At 40.3% G+C, this 20,236-nt stretch overlaps 1 protein-coding gene across 2 annotated transcripts in view; it reads right to left on the bottom strand.

The window, feature by feature from the left end:
* The window catches only part of NCAM2 (neural cell adhesion molecule 2), a 288,588-nt gene extending 273,799 nt beyond the window's left edge, over positions 1 to 14,789 (bottom strand). For both annotated transcript variants that reach the window (XM_080579695.1, XM_080579698.1), the window contains exon 1: positions 14,577 to 14,789. In XM_080579695.1, the coding sequence (XP_080435821.1) occupies positions 14,577 to 14,628 (52 nt within the window). In that variant the 5' untranslated portion in view covers positions 14,629 to 14,789. The remainder of the gene's footprint in view (positions 1 to 14,576) is intronic.
* Between the last annotated feature and the right edge of the window lie 5,447 nt (positions 14,790 to 20,236).

The raw sequence follows: 20,236 nt of genomic DNA, 5'->3' as shown, positions 1-20,236 counted from the left end.
TTTATATAGCTAACCCAATTTGCAGCAATTGATGACTTCTTACTTGTGCAAACAATACAGCGAACACACAAGTTCTGGCCCTGTAATTACTCTGTTCACTCTTTTGTGCTAGGAGATCAGGGAGTGTGTTCCAAACAGCATTTCAGAGCCCTCCCAATTTCTACTGTGTAGATTAAAGCACTTAGACTGTAACAGCACTCAGTGCCCTGTAAAACACTCATTCAAAATGCCTGCATAAGTAACATTATTGCCTGTTTTTATGTCAACAGATGATCAAATTGATTTAATACTATATGACCCTCAAACACATTGCAAAGACAGCTACACAAACACTATCCCACTTTAAAATATGAGGGGAAAAAAAGACTCCAGAGGACAAACCTAGGCCCATCTTGATTCCAAAAATAGATACAGAACTCAGGACTACAGATATCTAGTCTGCCAATTTTAGTAAATGGAGTTTGTAAGAAAGAGGGGCGGGGTGGGGGAGCTTGATCAGGTTCTGAGCCTATCAATCCTGGCAGCATCTTTCTTGCCCAATTTCAAACACTTGCAGCGTTAACAGTCCACCAGTCACAGCCAGCCATGAAGGCCAAAACAGACAGTTTGGCCACAGAAAGATGACAATTTGGTTGCTCGTTTTCATTCGTCAAAGAGAAATCATTAGTGCTATTATTTCAAAACTGCCAAAAATAGGTACTTTCTGATGCAGAGTCAGAATAGAGACTAGAAAATACAGAAAAACATTTAAGTACAGATCTTACATAATCTCTAGATTTTTTTAATGTACTTTCCCACTATTATCCTTTAAAAATAAACATTCCAGTTGCTATCTGCAGATTTAAATAAGTATCTCTGGGGATACTCCTTAGGATCCTCAAGGAATGTCAAGTCATCACACGCACCAAACACACTGGCCTCAGATAAAGCTTATTAAAGACAGAGGTGCTGGAATCAGTGTGCACACCCCTATAGAACAACAGTGAAGTCAGTTTACTGTCACTGCAGATTTTTATGCCACTGTTGGCTCTGTATCTTAACATTAAAGAAAAGCAGGGTGATTGTTAAAGCACTGGACTAAAATCAGGACAGCTGGTTCAGTTCTGGATTTACAATGGACTTGGTCTGACCTTGATCACGTTTCCTTCAGTTCATGTCAATAAAATAGGTAATCTCAACAAAATTAAGGGAAAAAAGAGTATCCACAGGGGGTAAAATTGAAATATTTCCATTTCCCAGGCTATGACAGAACTCCAGCAAGATCCACCATACTAAATAAGGATTATTGGCTAAGGTGCAACATTAGCACTTCTTTCTGGTGTCCAAATAAGTCAATCCAGAGTACATACTGCACCACATTAACTGGTGAAATTCCTGAGACACAAATGAAGTACTTCATATTAAGCCACAAAGCTTCACAATAGGAGAGCTTGGGTTTCCTGCCTGCTAGTAGTATTCTAACAAAAATACTCAGATTTCATTAATTATTCTCTATTTAAATGGATAACTACTGAATAAAAATTGGTCTTCAATGTACCAAATTTGATCTATGAAATTATTTGAAGAACAAAAATAGCTTTAAGATAATAAAAATATTAAAATAATGACTTTTAAACTTAACATACCTTTCAAGAACTACCAATGTAATAAAGCTGGGTCTTCCTTTCTCACTAGTAGTTCAGTTCCTCTCAGTTTTACCTGTCTGAATCTAGTACTGGACTTTTACTTCACAAATATAACCTTCATGGGTACTCTCACACCAATGTGCCACAGTTAAGTGCCCCTAATAAAAATCGGTAGAATAAAGTTAACTTGGCTTTCTAGAATTTATGGAATAACATCACTTATTAGGAAAGATTGTCCTATTAGGGCACCACACTAAAGCCTGAAGAGACCTGAATCAAATTTGTTGCCTCTACTTAGGTCATGCATGCACTGCTGTGGCCCAAGCTAGTTGTGCCTATAACACTGTCAGCAGAGTAAATGTGATGCAGAGGGGCCTTAACTCAAGCCTGGAAACAATAGTTTCATTTGTTGTAAGCATGTCATCTATTTACTTGAGTCAGACATTTTCATCCAGTTCTCCTGCTCCTGAGGAGAGTGGGCACTGTGTGCCATAAGGACTATGCTGCGCCATTTAGATTTACTGGTTTAGGTCTTCCTTAGCTTGAGCTTCTGCCTTAATCTTGCTGTGGGCATGCTGACACAAACTTTGGCAGGCAGATGCAAGCCCTGAGCTGGCCAGATGCAACCTAATGGTTATTTGTGCATCTGTAATTACCACAACACTGTGCTAATGTTAATCAGCCATGACAACAATTTGTTCAAGCCATGTCACAAGAACAGCAGTTTTAGTTTATTTGGAGCTAGTTTGTGTTCAGTTGACTGGGAGCATGGGCAGGGTGAGTTTGCATCTGCCTAGGAAAGGCCATGAAGACATGCCTGATAACTCCCTACTTTTTCTAGCAGTGGGACTTGAGGTGTCATGAGGCTTCGCACATTTCATGCTGAGGGTTCAGCATGAAATCAATATCAAATCAGTATCAACATTATTGATATCTGGTGGCGTACACATTCCAAAAACAAGTGTACAAGAAGCAATTTCAGCATTCATGAATAATACTGTATATATAGTTATACAAAACCCTATAAAGACAAAAAAAGAAAATGGTTCAAGTTCTCTGATCTGCAGAAACTATTCAGAAATAAAATCCAGAAAGTTTCCATTCTTATTTAGCCTTTAGCTACTCTCTCCAGAGAAACAAAGATGCTATTTGTGTCATTTACAATAACAGACTTCACTGTGTGGAAGTCTATGCATATGACATTGAATGGACAGCACACATACTTTTAGAAAGACAGATACTTTGAAATCTATACTCTTATAACAAAAAATGTGTTTTACTTGTTGTTTGTGATTACCAGCAGGTCACATACTTCATTTTTCAGTTGGATCAGTACCTTCCCCCTATTTTTTTTTTGCCACATTGTTCCATAGACCACATGCCTTAACAAATGCAAAAAGGCTGGAACCAAAAGTTTTACCACAAAAATATTTATCTCCATTACATCATACCTCAAATACGCAGCTTAGATTATGCAGTTACACCATGCAATGCAACTGAAAGAAAGCGCTGCTAGAAGAGAGAAATCCTGCCAAATGGAAGTAGGGCAGAGCTGAGTGAACTCAATGAATCTGAGAAAGTTAACTGTTTCCATGCCCCTTTTTACTTCTTGTAGGACAAGAGGACTCCAAAGGTACTTTTATAATGGAAAGACTAAAAATTAAAAATATTCTTTATGTAGCCATGAATTAAGCCTTGCATAAAAATACTGCACAATTAAAACTTAGACTAACAAAAATGTTTGGTTTGTACAAAAATGTTTATCATGAAAAATAGCTTTTGCTTCACTATGCATTCTTCCTAAAAAATGCTCAGAAAGGCTACTACTCTCATTTTTGCTGTTTTAGTAATTCTTTGTCACAGATCTGCATCTATTTTTAGAACTGAATTTTAGAAAACAAGGTATCTAAATTCTAACATATTGCTTTTTAAAATTATGTGATAATTCAAGCAAAATAAACTCAGAACATTCATGTCTACCTGCATGTGGCTACAGTTCAAATGAAAATATGAAAATATAGCTATTCTATATTTTTATGAATCTAATGAACAGTTATGAAAATGCCTGCATTGCCTCCACAATTTTCTTCCACTCTTAAGAATAAAATCTTTCAGAGCCATTATGTGAAACTTGATAAGATATATTAAAATACACCTACACTATGAAAACAGAACTTTCGTTTTTATTAATATTTTTGGACACCCCCCCCCCCCCCAAGGGAAAACAAAACAATTAAAAAAATGAGAACATCTTTCCTTTGAGGAAAACATGAACCTTCAATAAATATTAAGTATTTGGTGTTACCTCCTTCCTGCTACCAGAGTTTCCCTCTTTTTCCCTGATTAGAAAATCAGTGTTTTAATAAAATGTCCATGAACTTATTTACAAGATTCATTACACCGTTTTCCTAAGTAAAAATAGAACATCACCACACAAATGGATTGCTTTATAGGTTCACAAATACAGATGTTACTACTTTAATACCTGCAGTTCACATGTAATAGGTTTAGTGTGGTAATGAACAACACAAAAGGTTTTCTGCAGGGCTAACATTCATTGACATGGTTATAAATGGAGAGTACCTAGAAACCTTTCAGGACTGAATTTGGTGATCTCAATAGTCTAGAAAACAGTCACAAACATATTTAAGGTGCATTAAAGCAGCATTAATATTTACTAACCACAAGTACACAAAGATTTCCTTAGAATAGCTCTTACAACAATATTTGTATGAAAATGAATTATACTTCTATATTCTCATTTAATTCAATGGCTACAGGTGTTTTTTCTGGTTTAAAACAGTCACAGAAAAACTGTTATCAGAACTCACCTATCCAAGAGCACAAGGACTTTTCTCTTGTAAAGGAGTATTTCTTGGTTTTATTTATTTAAAAATTAGTTCAGAGTAGATAAAAATAAAAGGTTTACTACTCATAGGAAAGTATTTCTTTTCATCAAGATTTTTATAGGAAGCAATATCTTCCCCAGCCAGATCTGCTTTTCCATACATAAAATCAAGTGGTTGATCATGTACCTAGCGAGTTTAAAAAAAGCATATATATATATATATGCTATCAGAACACAGCACCTAAAAGGTTACATGCACGAAATGAAACTGGTGATTCAAGGTCTCAGAACACAAACACGAATCTTTCGGCTTGTTTGCATGTGACAGAAATAGCGAATATGTTAGAAAAGAATTTTGACGTTATCAGTAAGTAAGCAAATCACAATTTAATGTTCTTTCGGCACTATCATGGACTCAGAAATAAAACCTACCACAACCATCACATTAAATGAGTATCTGTAATTTTACTTCTAAGAATGTTAGAATAAGTCTACAATGGCTTCAGGAGAACTGTACAGCAAAACATCATCTACAAGTATTCTCAAAACCAGCAACATCAATTCCATTTATGCAGGCCTTATAATCCACAGCCATTCACAGCAACATAACGTGAAGGTACTGGGGAGGATTATTTCGACTAAATGCTAAAAGCTGTTGAACCCAATGTCTGTAACTGCCATAAACTGGCACAAATCCATTTAACATCTGATCATTCAGACAGAATGCTTACAGACCTACAGCCATGATCTGAATACTGAACATCCAAGGAGCAGGTCTGACTGGTGTCACAAAGCCACAGACTAAAACAAACAAGTAAATGTCTCAAACAAAAACAAATGATTTTTTTTTTAATATTGAATGGTAAACTCCCCAACACAGCTATAACCAGGGCAGCAAGAACCTAGTGACACACAATGATTAACTGCACAAAGCTCAACGTTCTCATACACTCCCAGAGGGAGAACATGAAATCAGCAGCTTACAGTAAGTCTTTGGCTTTATTATTAAGAAAACACAGTGCACAAGGCAAAAAAGGGATATTTTCATCTATCTTGAATGAAACCTGTCATGTCAGAACATCACCTCGGTTCTGACTTCTGTGTTGCTGGATTACTGCTATGCTTTGTCAGTGCTACTTTATAAACATGCCCACTACGTAGACATACATAAAGTTAGAGCTTGATTTTCTATTCTTCACTAAATCAGAAATCCCACATACTTGCATAGGAGTTATACAACTCCTGAAAGCTCCAATCAGGCCCTGAAAGCTGCAATCAGTACAAGCCCCGTAACAGCACTCTGGGTGCACAAGTCTCCCATTGACTCCAGTGGGAGTTCCATGACTGCAGGGGTTGCATAGTTTTGTCAGCAGAACTCATCTCACATAACAGAATTTCCTTAAAATAAGCTGTAAAGGCTAAAGATAAACGTAACATTTGTATTACACTACAGACACTGTTTATTGGAAGAAGTCTGCATTTAGTTCACATAAATCTAAAGTTAGAATATTATTCTACAAACACAAAAAGCAATGGAGCACATGAATTATTGCATTATTTATAAAATTCACAAATTATTACTGACAGCAATGCCCAGTTAGGTATAATTCATCCTGAATTTCAGATCCCAGATTAGATTTACAGAATTAGAATTCAGGAACAAAAAACAAAACACAAACCAATAAAAGCAAACCTATTGTGAAATATGGATGTCTGACAAAATCGTTTAGGCGATTAGCATAAACCACAGTGTTCCAGTGTTTCACATTTTCATCTCTGTGGTTCTCTATTTTTCTCATATACACAAATAACTAATTTAAGGCCACATTTTTAAAGAACAATTTTCTTTCACTTTCAAAGAGACCTAAGTGATGAAAACAGGAAATGTTTTTGACAACCAAGCATCTGAATTTTTGAAGTTTTACCAGGAACAGCTAATTTATTATTATTCATTTATTTTTAAAACTTACAGACAACATCTATTGACACCAGCAGAATTTGCAAGAGGTACCAAGGACAAAACTCCGGTAATTCTTACTGCATTCAGAAATAGTATCTGCTATGAACACCTACTAACAGATGAGAAACACTGAAATAATATTTTCCAGAAAGTACCATTCAGCAATTGGAGAATTATTTTCCCCTACGTCTTCAGAACATTTACATGAAGAATGCCTTTGAAGCAAATCATTTGAAGGGATCTCCTGGGACATTCTGGAGACCCACTGAATGTAATACTTTCATAAATAAATAAAGAACCATCTTAAGACTAATCATGCTTCTTCCTTCTCACTCTTGGAATGCTCCAGAGTCACCGCTTTTTCTGACCAGAAATTTTATTTTGTACTGAAGATTTTTGTGACCTGTTTATGTCCATTTACTCAGATATCATGATTGCCTTTAAACTACCTCAGCACTCTGTGTATTCATCCCTGAAGCCACCTTCTTAGTAATCAAATCTCTCATTCATTTCGTTATGTTAACTACTCAAAAGCTTCAGCCCCCACCCCATGTGGGAGGCAGATCTTGCAACATCGATCACAGGAAAGAGAAAACAGAAACAAAAAAATAAACACAAAATACTAAAAACTCCACTTATAAACAAAGAGGCTGCTTACCATCAGCCTGATGGAGATCAGCTTAAAATTCAAGTACTTATTTAATAGACATTAACGTCCAGTAAGATAACCATTACCAAAAGGCTACCAAAATACATAAAATACTGAAAAAAAAGTAGGAAAGAAACAGCAAACAAAACAAAGTGTATTTAAACCTTTGGAAAGTCCATGAATATAACATGTAGCTCTGATCCTCTCACAGAAGAGATGAGGAGTTCTCTGTGGTACACATGACATCACAGAAAAGGTAGGTAAAGAATTATTTGTATTCCTTACATTACCATATTCCTTACGTTACTTGAAACACTGCAACATGACTTTTCAGACTGCTTTCTGCATTCTCCTCAGTCATTGACACAGTGCACCAAATAGATCAAAGTATCACCAGGTTTAAGAACAAATTCACGCAGCAGAGATCTGTCAAGATTATTAAGGAAGATCACATAGATGTTACCCGACATATCCCTGCATGCTGTAGGGTGCGCTGACAGAAGTACAACATCATTCTTGCTCCGCACTTACTGTTTCTTCATGCATTGTCTTACGGTCTTTAGTCCCTGTCAGACCAGGAGGTCACTGGAGTACATGAACCTTCGTTCTGATCCAGCAGGCACATTAGTTTATGAGTCATTTAGTAACTTTAAAAAAAATGCTGTATTGCATTACTCCTGTTAACTGGTCTTCACTATGTTTAATACACACACCTTCTTTTCTGCCCTCTCCCTGGGTATTTAGCTTATTTTGCTTTGACCAATTAACATAATGACACAGTATTGACATAATAACATTGCAGTTCTAATTACATCTTTCCTGTTGGAAAGAAGAAGAAAATTCATTGTACGTGATCAGTACAGAAAACTGTTCATAATAAGATACAGAATTACCTCTCCCTACCTGCTCACATCCACCTGCAACATATGCTACAAAGATCTCCATACACTGCATTAAGCCTCTTTTTAAATCTCTATTATTTTAATTATAGACCTGACTTCGAACAAGCCAAGTTCAGCTGTGGTACAATGGTCTGTGAAGTTAATGGGTTTGCAATTGCTTGCAGCTCTACTGGATATTATGCACCACGTGGTAGTAGCAAGAAAATTGATGGCAATGGTTTTGTTTTCAAGCTGAATTGAGATTATGTTCCAAATGGCACCGCTTCGGCAAAGTGATGAGGATAGCAACTCCTTGTATGAGTTACATACACAAATTCCAGGTATGAATTTCAGCTTATAGCCAGTCAAACGATTTGTATTCTTTCTTAAGCCACAATTGCAACATCAATATTCTGCTTAATGTTAGCTAACTGGAGAAGTCATTTTGAGAATACAATTTTCCTTCATGACATAATACATATTATTCATATGCTACAGGTATATTACAGTTTACTTTGAATATTTCTGATATGTGAAGTTACTCAACCACCTCTGTCTGCTGTGTAGCTATTCTACTCAAATAATTAGAATACTAAATAAAAAAACAGTGTACCCTTCAAAAGGCACAAAACAGATTTAGATAAGAAGAAAAATATAGACTGTGCAAATAGAAGAACCACTTCTCCCCTCTCCCCCACGTTCTTTCTGGAAAAGTCACTACATCTTAAGTGTTGATGTTTTATGCTTTTTATGGAAAACTTGTTCTTGAAGGAACACACACAGGACTTGGATGAGAGGAAATTTATTACAGTCATAATAGGGAGGAAGAGAGAAGCTGACTAAATCCCCATAATATTTAATGGAGCTTTTCAAGTTTATCTGGACATTTTCCATCCATGAATTGGCCATTTCAGATCACATCATACTTACATCGTGGTAAACAGCCGTGGTTAACAGCTGTCCAGGCTTACTGAAATTATTTGTTCAAACATGTTTTTAAAAGACTCAATCATCCTGCTTGCAATGCTACTACATTAAAAAACAGGTGAAATCAAACAGCTGCTTATTTCTGTTCCAAAAAAGAACGTAGAACATATAAAACATTTTACAAGTTTCTGTTTTAAATGATAGCAGAGCTTTTATATAGGTAGAAACCATGTAATGAATTTTTAATTGATATACTTTGCTATATAACTCCTTCCCCAATTAACTTACATGAGACAGTAAAATAATTACTTTTAAAGAACTGGCCCAGTTTGGTTCTCATGCAAACAAAAACTTCAGGCAGTGAAAGTTATCCTCTAACTAGGATCAGTAGAGTTTGGCCACAATGTCCATAGTCATCTTCATATTTAAGAACTGCCTTATAAACATCTCATTCCATAGTAGATCTTACTTGTTGAATGACCTGAGTTGTAGCCACTACTACTGTGGAATGTCATTAATGATCCAAGTTTTGATGCATAGAGATTAATTCTGTTAGGAAAATGGACATTTCCTAAATAATAACAGCAAGATAAATGGAGAGTGTCATTCCACATCATGCTTTTTCAAAAGTGAAAGCTAGTCACCTCCTGCCACTTCAAGAGATGCTTTCACACACTGCACAGCCTAATCAAAAACCCACTGCAGCCAACTGACTCCTGCTCAGCACAGCAGCTTCTGCATTAGTGCAACCAGCAGCCCTTCCATGAAGTTACTCAAGTGCAGGTCATTTAAACCAGACATGGGGTTCTTGTTAGACAAGGTTTTCTAAAAAGTAGGCTTGTGTATGCATACATGCATTCTTTGTTTCCTTTCTACATAATCTTTAAGTAGGTTTTAAAACGTGTTCCTGTTCCAGTACAAGAAGATTTTAGTATCATAAGCTGTCACCACAAATAGCTATAGCCAGGAAAACTGACTCTGTTCATTTTTTTTTCATTCCTTTAACTTATTCGTTCAAGAAATTAAAAGTTTGATTCTGATCTCAGCTACAGTATGGCAAATGCCTTCTCCGATTAATGAACCCAGTCAAATGATATCAAATACTATAAAAATCTAACCCTATAATAAATAAAAGAAGCTTGGTACCTTTGTTTTTGAAGACCTCATTCAAGCTGTTATAGCATGGCATGGGAAGGCTGAAGAACCTTGCTAACTTAACTCTTCATTGTCTTGACATCCTCTAAAAATATCTAAATACATACAACCACAGTATTAAGTGAAACTGAGCTAAAACCGTGAAAAGATTTTGTGAAAGACTGCAGAATTATGTTGCTGAAGCTGGACATCCTCAGATTGAGATAACAGCAAGAAGTACTTTGAATGCTCTACTTACCAAGGAAAATTATTTTGAGCTTTAAAGGAGAGATACCAAAAACTGAGTGATTTCAGTCAATTATCTACCCTAGAAAGCACTAAATACACTAAGAAGAAAAAAAAAGACAGGAAACAGGACATTATTAGGTCAGAATATGGTCGTGATTAATTGACTGTTTTAAAACAAGGAGTGATAATACGATTTGCTACTTACTAATATGCCTAGAACTAGCGTACTGCACCTAAATGGGCCTTCAAATTTGAAGCTATCAGGTAGGTTATCCATAAGCTCTCCCCCAATTCTCTTCTATTTCCAAACTTCAAAGCCATCAAAAATCAGTTTCAAATGGTCTGTGACGTGTAAAACCTTGTGATATGCTTCAAGCATACCACCCTTACTTTATGAAGCTAAGGTGTGCTCTTAAAGGGAGAAAGAACAAAACATCTGGCATGTTACTTCACATAGACAATATGGATTTATACTTTTATTTATATTTTAAATAGTTTATCTAGAGAAGTCAGTCCTAGTCTTTCAGTAACGGATTTTCAACTCATAGCCACAAATGACTACATAGAACATGTTTCCCAAAATGTCATATTAACTTGATTATGCTGGAATCAGATGACACATGCTGAATGTAACTGGGGGATTACTGGAATAAATTGGAAGAAAATCAGTAGACAAACATGAATCATCTGGGAAAAGTTCCTCAAATAAAAAGGTCAATGAAAGGGCAAATAAATACAGTATTTGTTCTCAAATTTATTTTATTTTTAAAATGCTGTGAAAGGCTAATAATACATAAGTTGGTCATACCACCACAGTAACATTCCCACAGATGAGAATAATTACCTAAATAAATATATGAACCACTTTGCAGGAGAAAGACAGTCAAAATGATACTATTCAACCTCTTACAAAAAATTTCAAAGCTTTAGCTCTACAGCTTTATAGTTCATACATTTCATGATTTAAAGGCACTGCAAACAAAAATATCTCTAAATAAAGCATTTTGTATAGAATTACATGGAACAAAACTCCATATATTTCTTACCAATCCATTCTTGACACAATCTGCTGAACATTCCAGTTTATTTTCAGGCAGATATTTTCATTTTTGTCATCACTTGAAAAGGAGTTACACAGCAAACCAAACATTCCTTTAACACTTTTTTTTTAATGAGTGAAAAGGAGTAAAGGCAGACTGATTTATTTTCATCTTATTGCAATTGTATAAATCAACTGGTAGCAGAAAATAGCTACCTGAAGTCATAAACATTTCAGATTTTGGTTTACAATTTGAGTGCAACTAATATTTTACTCTATCCATTGGACAAACTGTGATTGACTTCAAAAATTCCAGATTTCATGTATTCTCTACACAAAAAGCAGAAAGAAGCAAGACTCTAGGAAATAACTACACTGCGGCAAATAAGATGCACCTCCTAGCAACTGTTTTAGGGAACATTCCTTATTAACAAACAGTACCTTAAAAGCACTCATACAGAGAAACTGTGCATCAAAACCAAAAGTGAACTTGCTATCAAAGCAGCAAAGAGAAGAAACTTCAAGCACAATGATTGAATAAGTACTCACTCATACAAATCTTCTGCATGAATACAAAATGGATTAAATCCTGCAAGCGAAACATTTTCTATTGCAGCTTAACAGAAATTTGCTAACCCAAAGAACTGTATATTATGCAGAGTGATAGAAGAAATAGGATTTAGCGATCTGGGAAGGTGTCCATTTCATTCACTCTAAGTCAGTGTCCCCAGACACTGTTAAAAACCAATGAAGTCTACTCTTCTGAGTGTTGTATCACTATACATGCTAAAAGGCAGAGTTACAGAGAGGAGCTTTTTCTTTATCGCCTACTTATTTGTTAAACCAAACCTAATTAAATTTTGGGTCTTTCAGTTTGGGTAGTTTTGAAAGGTTAAGGAAACATCCTTTTGTTTTAGCACAACAACATGGCCAGTTAAATCCCTCCCTTGTGATGAAACAAGGAGAGGAAATATTTGGTCTTGTTAGATAATTATGGCATTCGTAAGCTCTTAAGTGAGCTGGGGGGCAGGGGGGTTGCTGTCAGCTACTTGCTTTCAAACTGCTCTGATTTTCTGAAACGGCACAAAGCATCACAGTTTCCTTGCCCCAGTCTTAGACAACAGCATTTTGCAATGAAAAAGCTTCAGTTATTCTTCATGAAATCTGCTGCAGCTATATGCTCAGAAATGCAAATCTTCATCCTAAAACTTTCAGTATTTCTGAAGCAAATGATCCAAATCCCGTTACTGGGTTTTTCTCAACTGTCCACACTATCTCTACTTTAACATTAAATAAAATCATAATTATCATATATCAACAGGGTAAGTCCCCAGAGTTTCTGGAATAGCCTCCCAGATTACTTGCATCATTTCAAGATATCTCAAGATTACTAAGAGGAGGTGTCAAAAAAATGCAAAAATAATAAGCCCCTCACCAAGTCAATGCTTATTTTCAAAAAAAAAAAAACTGTAGAAGCTTCCTCTCCCCTAGCAACCTAAATGGCAATATTTTTCATATGCAGATGTGTCTCCCACTCTCATTTGCTATCCCCTATCGTGGACTGAGGCTATTTTCCATAACCACTCCAAAAATCTTACTCTTCCCACCTTAAAACAATTCGCTTTTTTATAAAAAGACTTTTCCTCCATTTAGTTAACACTAATAACTCACTGTCAATATTAGATTTATTGAGCTTTCATCCTGCTCTTTCCATCTCCCTCCCCTATCTACCCTGCTATCGTTTTTAAAACTCAGCCTAATGGCACGCAGGATTTCATTCCATTATTCACCCCCTGACGTTTGCGATGGTAAGATACCGAAACTATGTAATCTTTCTACGCTGCAGTAACCACACTCCACAAAGTAGCTTTCTGCCGCTCCTCCGTGAGAGGAACGACGGACCGTGTCTCCACAACCATTACACCCAGGTGGATCAACGGTAAGACCGAAGGATGCTTTTCCCTTCTCCTCCTCCTTCGCCACCCCAGCGATGCTGGAAAGCCTCCGCACCGCTTCTGAATCGCTAATCGGCAGACCTCCAGAGCTCGTCCCGAGGTGGCGAAAGCAGAGAAGTCTCTCTCCGCGAACTGCGAGCATCTGGTGGTTCCTCGCTACTTCTCGCCCAGACAAAATGTCTGCGCGGCAGGAGGTTTGGAGACGAGCTCCTGGAAGGCGGGGGCGCCGGGAGCCGCAGTCCCCACACCTTACGGCTGGGCGCCCCCCGCCCCTCACCCGCCGCGGCGGAGCCCGCAGCCGCCCCCCGCAAGGCGCCGGCAGGTACCGGGGCGGGACCCCGGCCCCCGCCCCGCCGCCCCCTGCCCAGCCCGGCTCGGTCCAGCCCGGCCGGGCGCCCCCGGCCCGCCGCGGGGCGAGGCCCCGTCCCCAGCGCGGGGCAGCGGCCGGCGCGGCCGTGGAGCTCTGCCGCCCCCTGCTGCAAGGCCGGCCCGAGGGACGGATGCTCCCCGTTCGCGCGGGGCGCATTTTCCATCGGTGCCACCGCTATTTCCCCCTGAAACCTCCTTAAAAACAGGCGGCGGGCGAGGCGGTGCCCTCGGGCGGGGGGCACGGCCCCCACCGGCAAAACTCGCCGTGGCCACCCCGCTCCCCCCCCAAGCCCCGGCGCCGGGCGCCCCCGCCCCGCGGGGCCCAAGCCGCTGCCTGTGTGCGCGCCCCCGTACGCAGCCGCACCCGCACCCGCAGCCGGCAGCGCCTCGCCGCCACCCCCGGGGCGAGCCCAGCCGGTGCGGTGCGGCGCGGTGCGGTCGGGGTTCGCCTGCCCGCAGCCGTACGGGGAAGCCCTGGCAGGGAGAGCCCGCGGCAGGTGCCTCGCGGGCTCCGCGGCGACACTTCTCGGCGGTCCCCTGCGCGGCGCCCACGCTGCCTTCCCCTCCGACAGACAGCGCGATCCTCGACAGAGCCTTTCTTAATTTTTTTTTTTTTGATGCCCTCCCACATTTGTCGCCACAAAAAAAGGCAAAACCCCGTGCGAAGCAGCTAAGTGTACCGAGCACCTTCCAGCTCTTTTTCTCCCTTTCCCCACGTACGCCTCCTCTCCCCGAGGGCCGTTATAAAAGGGGAAGGGGGCGAATTAGGCAAGTTTGATGTCCCTTCCAATCCGGTTCCAGCAGGACGCAACGCTCCAATTTTTCTCCGTTTCTTTCTCAGTTACGCTAACCTGAGTGACGGAGCGAGGACACGGCATAGGTATGAATAATTCAGAAAGAAAAAATAAAATAAAATAAAAAGCAGCAACCCCACTCCTACCTTGCCCGCTACTGAAGAGCAATCCGAGCAGGTAGAGAGGCAGGAGGCTCATGTTCAGGAGCTCACGCCGGCGGACAGTTCCAAGTTAGAGGTGCTCAGCCCAGGCCAGCCCCGCCGCTGCTCTCTCCCTCCCTCCCGCCCAGCCCTCCCGGCCGGCCGTGCCTCGCAGCCCCGCGCCGCCCCGCACCGCTCCGCTCCGCGCCGCCCGCCAAGTGACTGGGGTCGCCGCGCCGCGCCGCACTATATCGGGGAGCCGGCGGCCGCCGCGCAGGGGGCGGGCACACGGCGGTCCGCGCGGATCCCTCCGCCTCACACGCACGGGTGGAACGTTGCCGTGCTTCGGCTCGATTCTTCCGCCGCGGGCTCGGAGCCCGCATCTCTCGCCTCCTCCTCTCCCGCCCCGCGGGACGAGGCGAGTCCCGCGCAGCATCCCCGCGGAGGCTGCTCCCGCGCCCGAGGGGAGGCAGCCTGAAGGGAGAGGCGGCGGCTCGCCTGCGGAGCCCGGCGGGAAGCCCCGAATCCCCCGGGAAGGGAGAGCCGAGCGCGAGTGTGGCGCACCGAGGGGCTGGCGCGGCTCCGGTACCCCCCGCCGGATCCCTGCTGCGTCCCCCCAACGGCTGTCCCCCAGCGGCCGCCCGCCAGCGGCTGCCGCCCACCTTTAGTTAGGGGGCGACGGGCGCGAGGCGGCCGCGTGAGGGAGCGGCCGGGCGGGGGGCGCGGAGGCGCGACGTGGGCGCGGATCCTGCCCCTGCCCCTGCCCCTGCCCCTGCCGCTGCCCCTGCCCCTGCCCCTGCCCCTGCCCCTGCCCCTGCCCCTGCCCCTGCCCCTGCGGCGGGTGCATCTGACGGCTCGCGGCCTCGCACCTCTGCGTCGAACTGTCCGGGAATTCACCTGCGTTGACTTCTGTTAGTAGCACGGAGGGGAAAAAAAAAAAAAAAACAACACCTCTGGTATTTACGACTGTGTGCGAAATAAAACCAATAAAAAATAAATTGCCTGCCTTCTCGGTGCTTCAGTGCTGTCTTACCTATAATCTTACTTTGTAAAAACAAAAAGAAAACCCTACTCGTAAGTAAAGAGGTGAGTTGTCATCCAGCTTGACTTTAAAGAGGTAATTTTTTTTTTCTTGCATTAATTAAGTTATGGTCTCCAGAGCAGCTTCTACAAATTTGCCACCTTACCACCTGTATGATACATGCAGGGAGATAGAAGTGGATTTATATTACCGTGGAACAGTGGAAGTAGTCAATAAAAGATTAATTCATATTAACATACCCCTAATAATTATTTTTTTTTCCCCTCTTTTCAGCAGGATTTCGGTTTTAGGGAGGGGGACGGAGACAAGACATCCCTCTGCATAAAACTTTTACGAATGTCATTATAGGTATCTTCAGCTTGACTCCTGCTGCACAGAACTCTTACAAAATTATGAAATACGGGAGGAAGAAATTGTATAGTTAGCAGATCTTGCTGGGATCAACAAGATACATAATTGAAACCCAAAGTCTTTCCTCAGAAGAGGTTGTTTCCGTATACTTAAGGAGAAGTACAGCAAGTGCTGGTTGAGGGGACAGTGGGAGTTTTGTACCATTTTTTGGTGAACCTACACTACGTAGATCAGAACATTATTGCTCAGTGATGTACCAAGTGACTCCTCTCTTGAAAGTGAAGATTTTTTTAAGGTATTATAAAACAAACAGATTTGTTTTCATGTATCCTTACGTGTGCATGGAACTGTAATTCTTCATATCGTTCTGGAAATCCAAACTGTGGCAGCTTCAGCAAACACTTTTAAGTGACAAAAGGATTTATATTTAGGAGCAATTCTGCTGAATGTCAGGAGAGATACCTACTTGCAGAAACTTCTGGCTAAGGGCTTTATTCTGGTCCAGAAAAGCACAACAAAAGAAGGTATTTTGGTGAAAGAGTTTTCCCTCTAGGTGAGAAGGTTCTGTCAGCCACAGTGTCCAACTGCAGAAATAAACATCATTAGTGAAGTAATACAGAAGGATTAAAATAAATATTAGGTAAAACCCCTGAAATAAATATAAATCTTACTGAGCAGAAAGCAAGAGACCCTCTCTAAGATGTGAATAAGAAGCCATGGTCAGATTTATCCTTGTTTTTAATGTGTTTGGAGCACTACCATCCAGGCCGATGTGCAAGAAATACAGTATTAATAAATAAAACCAAATAACTTGTACTCATATTTTATCAGCTGGTATACTCTGTTTTATTAAGGGCCAGAGGCGATGCAGAAGCACCTTGATCTCCACACATACACAGATGTGAAGACTGAAATCAATGGACAGTAGACACTCCACAGACAATACAGAAGGAAGCAGGAAGTCCATTGCCCCATGAGAACTACACATAATGGAAGGAATAGTATTATACCAAGTTTGCTTACTTTAAATCATAAATCTTCATCAGATTCTCATCAAATTTCACCAATGTCCTATGCGAGTGGCCAGTTCTTGCTGCTTTGACATGGGATGAGGATACTTGCCTCTAAACAAGATTCCTTGTTCTGAGGAGTCTGCTTACCTGCTCGTCCACAGCAGTGAGCAAAGTCCTCCATGGGGACTGTCCAGCCAATACTACTACAGGATTCAGATAAATCTGACTTTAGCACAGTTTCTCGAGGAAGTGGGGAACATCCTCTCTGTCCCTCTGAAGCACCTGGGTTAACCACAACAGAACGTGAACGATGGATATAAATCTCAACGATGGTCACATTCCTCTAGTACAACAGCAAGAGAGGAGATTGCACTGAAGGAAGAGGCAGCAGCTAGTTCGTCCAATGGTAGACACGTAGCTCCAAGTGCTCTGACACATACAAACTTTTCCCTGGTGGACACATTGGAGGGGTCCCTAGACAGACTATGGAGGGAAGGAAAGGAGATTAGGCGACGCTGAAGTATGCAGTGCTTCATTGTTTCTGCTGTTAATGGAGCAACTCCTTTTTTACATAAGAAAGGTCTGAAAAAAAGTGTATCTTGCTGAACCAGAGCAGCATATCACAGAGGTTACACAAAAAGAGATTAGAAAGATGCAGAAGTGCTCGACTTTTCTGCCACCAATATCTATATGGCTCTATAATGCATTTGTGACAATAGATTAAATTAACCAAAAGATGAGCATTTTGAAGTGTTGTAAAACACTAATCTATGTCAATGATGATATGCCTGTAATGCCTGCCATTCTCTGACTAATGACACTTTTGTTTAAAAAGAATGCTGTTTACCGGGGGGACAAGGAGTTTCATGGATGTGCTTAGACAAGGGAATTTCTGGATAAAATCACATGCATAACAGACATTGAATCATAGAATCATTTAGGATGGAAAAGACCCTGATGATCAAACACAATGGCAGAAAGTAAGTACACTTTCATGCTATGTAAGTTAAAGAAACAAGACCAGAAATGAGCAGCAGTGAGCAATATCCCATATGAACTGCCAAGAGATGCAAAATCAAGGGGTACAGTAACCGTTCTACCCAGGTAGTTATTTCAAATGTAGGGAAATTAAATCTGATAGGTTTTCAAAGCAATCACAATCCAGGTCCAGTGACTGAAAAAATTTGCCAGAAGAATCTCAGGGGAAAGGAAGGGAAAATATTACATAATGTTACACACATGCTTGATTAATACCTCAGATCTTTTGGGATACCGTACTCAGAATTGAAGGGATATCCGTAAATTCCATGCCTTTTATCTGACACACAACAGCCTCCAGCTTTCACAACAGTGCAGCTTTTCTACTAAAAAGTTTTACTACCTGTGAAGTTAGCATAAAGACAGGAAGATACAAATAACGTCTTTTCCCCCAATGTTAGTTCTTTGTTTAGCTCAGTGGGATTGCCTATGACAGTAGCCTGTCATCTGGTATGAATAAAAGTGGCAGAATTAGGCTCTGGCAACAGAACCGTACTAAGTATCATCACCGCATTTAAGTCAGTTTACAAGAGCTGGGGATCTGTAAACTTGCTGTGACTGAACTTGTTTATAAAGAGCCATCCCCACAGTGTTTTTGCAGTCTAAACAGGAATAGCAAGGATTGCTTTATTTTTAAACTGATTGATGATTGCATGTTCAATGCAAATGTAATTAAATAGAGAAACTTAAATCTTAGTGATGATTTCATAATGGATATTTATACTGAAATACATGTTTCCCAGTGGACACCCAAGTTGCCAAGAGATCCAGCTGGATTTGCTTACTTGTCTTAGATAAACTGAAATGTTAAGGAAGTATCTTAAAGTTAGTTGAGCATTTTAGGGATCTTAGGTAAATCATAGAATAATAGAATTATTAAGGTTGGAAAAGACCTTCAAGATTATCTGGTCCAACCATCACCCTACTACCAATGTCACCACAGTTACAAAGAGAACAGAAGAGAACATATGTCTAGAAATAAGTGGTAAAGAGTTCTATGGAAATCAGCCTGCTGTAGAGCAGTCATCAAATGTTTTGGGGACAGAAAAAGAGAGAGAAAAGGAAAAGAGAAAAAAATAAACAAACAAACAAACAAACATAAAAACACTCAGAAACCCAGTATCTTGCGCTTTCAAAAAAACGCCTTCTGTAGACAGTTAGGGTAATTTTCAGAGGTGCTCATGAACCAAATTGCTGATCGTCTCCAAAGTGAGTAATTATCCCAAATAGAATGCTTTCCTATGAACACTGAAAACACAATTAAAGTGGCACTAGGATAAATTATACAACAGTGAATAACAGCATTATTGTGGTGAGGAAATGATGCACAATAAACAGAAGACAGTTTCATAAATGTTTGCACCACTATTACGTTTCAGGTTCTTAACATCTTATAAAGACTTTTGTAAAGATCTAAAATTACTACCATTTTGGATTAAATTTTTATGAGAAAGAGTCAAAAAATTGTTTCCATTCTCTTTCAAGTGGCTTTAAATAAGGAATTCTCCTTCCCGTTAGAGAAACTTAAAATGATCTTGAGATTATTCAGATACTAAGAACAGACTCATGGATTTTGTGTAGGAAGGATGATTTCCTGTATCCCTCCTAGAAGTGAATAATGACAAGGCCACATGCAAAATTATTTTTTCCGGGTAAAGCTGACTGCTTAATTCTTAAAGACAGCAAGGTTGCTTGAGTACAGTGTGCTAATTTGATTACAATATAAAACATTGTGCTGACAAAAGAAATCAATAAACTGAATTTATATGTCTGAAGGAAATATTGTAGCCTTTTGCGTCTAGTGCAGCAAAAGTAGCACTTGGGAGATGAGACAGAGCAACTCATCTGAATTCTAAAGACAAAAATTTCATATCTTCCAGGTTACTGCATTTCTAGGTGTGTGACTGTATTCCTTGTTTCCGATCAGTCACTCAACCAGGAACTCTCAAAAGCTATTATCCAGTCACTGTCAGGTTCAGACACTTGGGCAGGATTATGGAGACATTGATTATTTCACCTGAGGACGAAACTGCCGGTGCTTGGGTGCTCCACCTAGCTCAATTATAACTAACGACATACTCAGCTACATGGCAATTGTGTGCTTTACCTCTTTTATGGGCTACTTACTATGTACAATCACCCTGCCCCCGTTTTTTTCATGCTAACACCCTTCTTTTATGTTAGGTAGCTGTGTTTATTTTGTACAATTTTCAGAGCAAAGG

Source organism: Anser brachyrhynchus, assembly GCF_964034855.1.
Source record: "Anser brachyrhynchus genome assembly, chromosome: 1".
Lineage (NCBI taxonomy): Eukaryota > Metazoa > Chordata > Aves > Anseriformes > Anatidae > Anser > Anser brachyrhynchus.
This window is presented reverse-complemented; position numbering and strand designations above follow the sequence as displayed.